This window comes from Cebus imitator, unplaced genomic scaffold, assembly GCF_001604975.1.
Source record: "Cebus imitator isolate Cc_AM_T3 unplaced genomic scaffold, Cebus_imitator-1.0 Scaffold3, whole genome shotgun sequence".
NCBI lineage: Eukaryota > Metazoa > Chordata > Mammalia > Primates > Cebidae > Cebus > Cebus imitator.
In genome coordinates, this window is record NW_016107318.1 from 4283831 (window position 1) to 4286849 (window position 3019).

The following is a 3019-nucleotide window of genomic DNA, read 5'->3' on the forward strand; positions in this document are numbered from 1 at the left end:
AGGCTGGAATGCAGTGGTGTGATCTTGGCTCACTGCAACCTCTGCCTCCTGGGTTCAAGCAGTTCTTTGCCTCAGCCTCCCAAGTAGCTAGGATTACAGGCACCCGCCACCATGCCTGGCTAATTTTTGTATTTTTAGTACAGACCATCTTTAGTTTCACCATTTTGGCCAAGCTGGTCTTGAACTCTTAACGTCGTGATCCACTGGCCTCAGCCTCTGAAAGTGCTGGGATTATAAGCATGAACCACCACACCTAGCCGAAAAGCATTCTTATGTTCATGTGTAACAAGTAAAACATAGATGAAAGATCTCATATATATTTATGAAAAGAGCAGGAATTTAACCTTACTAGCTTCTAGAGAAAGGGGACTGAGAGGCAATTATTAATGTAAGAAATGTCTTTTGACCCAAAAAGTGATTTGAGTGTTTTTGTTTGTGCATTTTTATTTTTCCTGACTTGTATTTTTAAAATTCAAATGTTTATAATTGTATTAGTTTATGTTTACACTGCTTTTAAAAGCAGTTTATTCAGATATTTTGTTACAATCACATTAAGGCTTTGTATAAACATACTAAGTAAATGTATTTTAAGAGAAGCATAAAATGCTTCCTAAAATTTAAAGTGTAGACTATTAAATGAAAAATCTGAATAGAATATTGTCAAGTAGGATACTGACCAAACCGTATTTTTAATAGCCCATTTAATTGTGACCATTTTCTTCTAAATAGCACCCAGTATATCCTCGAAACCTTTAGAGGAATTACTGTCTTTTTATTTTAGGAGGTGAAACCATAAAAAGCATAAGCCAACAGTCTGGTGCAAGAATAGAACTTCAGAGAAATCCTCCACCAAATGCAGATCCTAACATGAAGTTATTTACAATTCGTGGCACTCCACAACAGATAGACTATGCTCGGCAACTCATAGAAGAAAAGATTGGTGTGAGTGTGCTTTAAACTTTTTTTTTTTTTTTTTTTTTTTTTTAAACACTTTTCAACCTTTATTGAGAGAGTATAGTCATCATGCCAAAATTTATCCATCAACATACACCTTATTTCCCATCTAAAGTTAATGAGAATGTATTTTATTTTAAATGGGACATAAGGCAACATGCCAAGAATTAAAGTACAGCTATAAAGTTTTAGTTTCACACTCTGAATATCAACAAAGCAGTAATTCCTAAGATCATGAAAACATTATAAAGTAACTATACAGAAAACAATGAACATTTAGGTCATTCATGCTTTCTTAATGTCATATAGTGAAAATAGATATACCTATAATTTCAGTCTACAGAAAGCATACTTCATAAGGTCATTATTCATTTAAATTAGTACAAATGTTTACGAAGAACATTTTACTTAAATTTCACGGTTGCTTATAAAATGGTACTTGCAAGATTGACCTACATAAAGAAATAAGAGTCTCATCAAAAGAGATGGCAAATTATAAATATAAAATATATCACAGTGTTTAAATCCTCATAGTGCAAATCAATAAAGATAACAATCTTTGGAAAGTATTCAGCTTTACAAATTTACTGTAAATATATATATATATAAATTCAATAAGAAACACATTTAAACCTTGCACTGTCACAGAATTCTTTTGTGGAAACAAATGATGTACTTTTTGAATATGCATACATCAAAATCAAAAAGTTAACTTTTACTTTTTCCTTTATTGGCAACTTTTGATGCGATTTTCGGTTTTGGTTCCCAGAGAGCATTTTTTACAAACCTTAAAGCTGCGCCATTGTCCAGCTTGCCAGCCTTTTTCGTGTCTGTTATTTCCTTGACTCTGTTCATATATACTCTGATTCTTTCCAATTCCTGCTTTACTGGATGTTCCTTGAGTTGCCAAATAAACCCAAAATATTGAATTTAATGTGTATGCAGAAACCAAATCCACTTTTGATTGTTCAGGTGGGTCCAACTTCTGCAACAACTCATTTCTAGAAACAGACATCATGGTGTTCAGCATCTCATCCACAGCACCAATGGAATTCTCAAAGGCTGACAAATACTCGTGAATTTCTACTGGATAGTCTTCATTAATTTCTTCATCTGCCATTATGGCTGACTCACGGACTTCGACTCCAGTCTCCAGGCTAAACTTTTAATTTATAGCATAGACACATAGACTGTAGTTAAATAAGATGTTTATTCAAATACATCAAAGGAAAACGTATAAATATTAGTCTGCATTTGTAGATTTTTTGATACATACAACATGTAGATTTTTTAGCAATGAAAGTCACCTTATTAAATATGCAGTTACAGGTTTTGAGAACAACCTTACATTTGGGTGTTGGTAGATAAGAGAGGGTAGTGTTACCTGCAGGAATGATGATATTGTTGGTGTAGGATTGTGAAACATACTTGAAGGAAATAGTTAATGGAATTCACTATTTATTAAGGTTTTACTATACTGAACCCCAGTGAAGCAAACAAGATAAATCAGATGCATCTCCCACTCTGCAGTAGAAATTCACAAATCCTAGCTTTTGGACTGGCTCATAAATTTTCTGTGGTTTAAAATGTAGACAATTGGGGGCTTCTTACTCTTACACATAATTTATAGAGACAGACCTGACAAAATGTCTGGGATAGGGCCCAGCATCTAATTTTACATAGATGTTTGGGTGATTCTGATGCACAGCCAAATGTGGAAATTTTTTCTCTAAAAGTTTTCTGTTAGAACAAAAAAGTATGAAAAGCTTTGACTGCTTTTTTGTAAATGAAGCAGATGGTATCTTACTGGGATTTTTAACACAAAGTGTACAGGGAGCGTCTTAAATTATTAATAATCAGAATTTCCTAGGAAAATTCTTTTTGATATTTGCCATGTTGTAAATGGGGTGCAAAACAAGTTTGATACTGTTTCTGTCTACTTGGGAAGACAAAAATAGATGTACAAAAGACTTGTAAGGAACATCTTACAAAATATACACAAAAGTTGTAAGTTCTTTTGTATGGACAGTTTTTTTTTTTTGTTTTTGTTTTTGTTTTTGTTTTT

The 3019-nt window shown here is 33.0% G+C and overlaps 1 protein-coding gene and 1 pseudogene across 2 annotated transcripts in view; one reads left to right on the forward strand and one right to left on the reverse strand.

Annotated features, from left to right (window-relative positions):
• FUBP1 (far upstream element binding protein 1) overlaps positions 1-3019 on the forward strand; it is a 38048-nt gene that overhangs the window by 16348 nt on the left and 18681 nt on the right. The window contains exon 11 of the mRNA XM_037739249.1: positions 757-942. Coding sequence (XP_037595177.1) covers positions 757-942 — 186 coding nt within the window. The remainder of the gene's footprint in view (positions 1-756; positions 943-3019) is intronic.
• On the reverse strand, positions 987-2537 carry LOC108306318 (annotated as a pseudogene). Its single transcript, XR_001826086.2, has one exon. The product of XR_001826086.2 is annotated as a nuclear nucleic acid-binding protein C1D-like (transcript).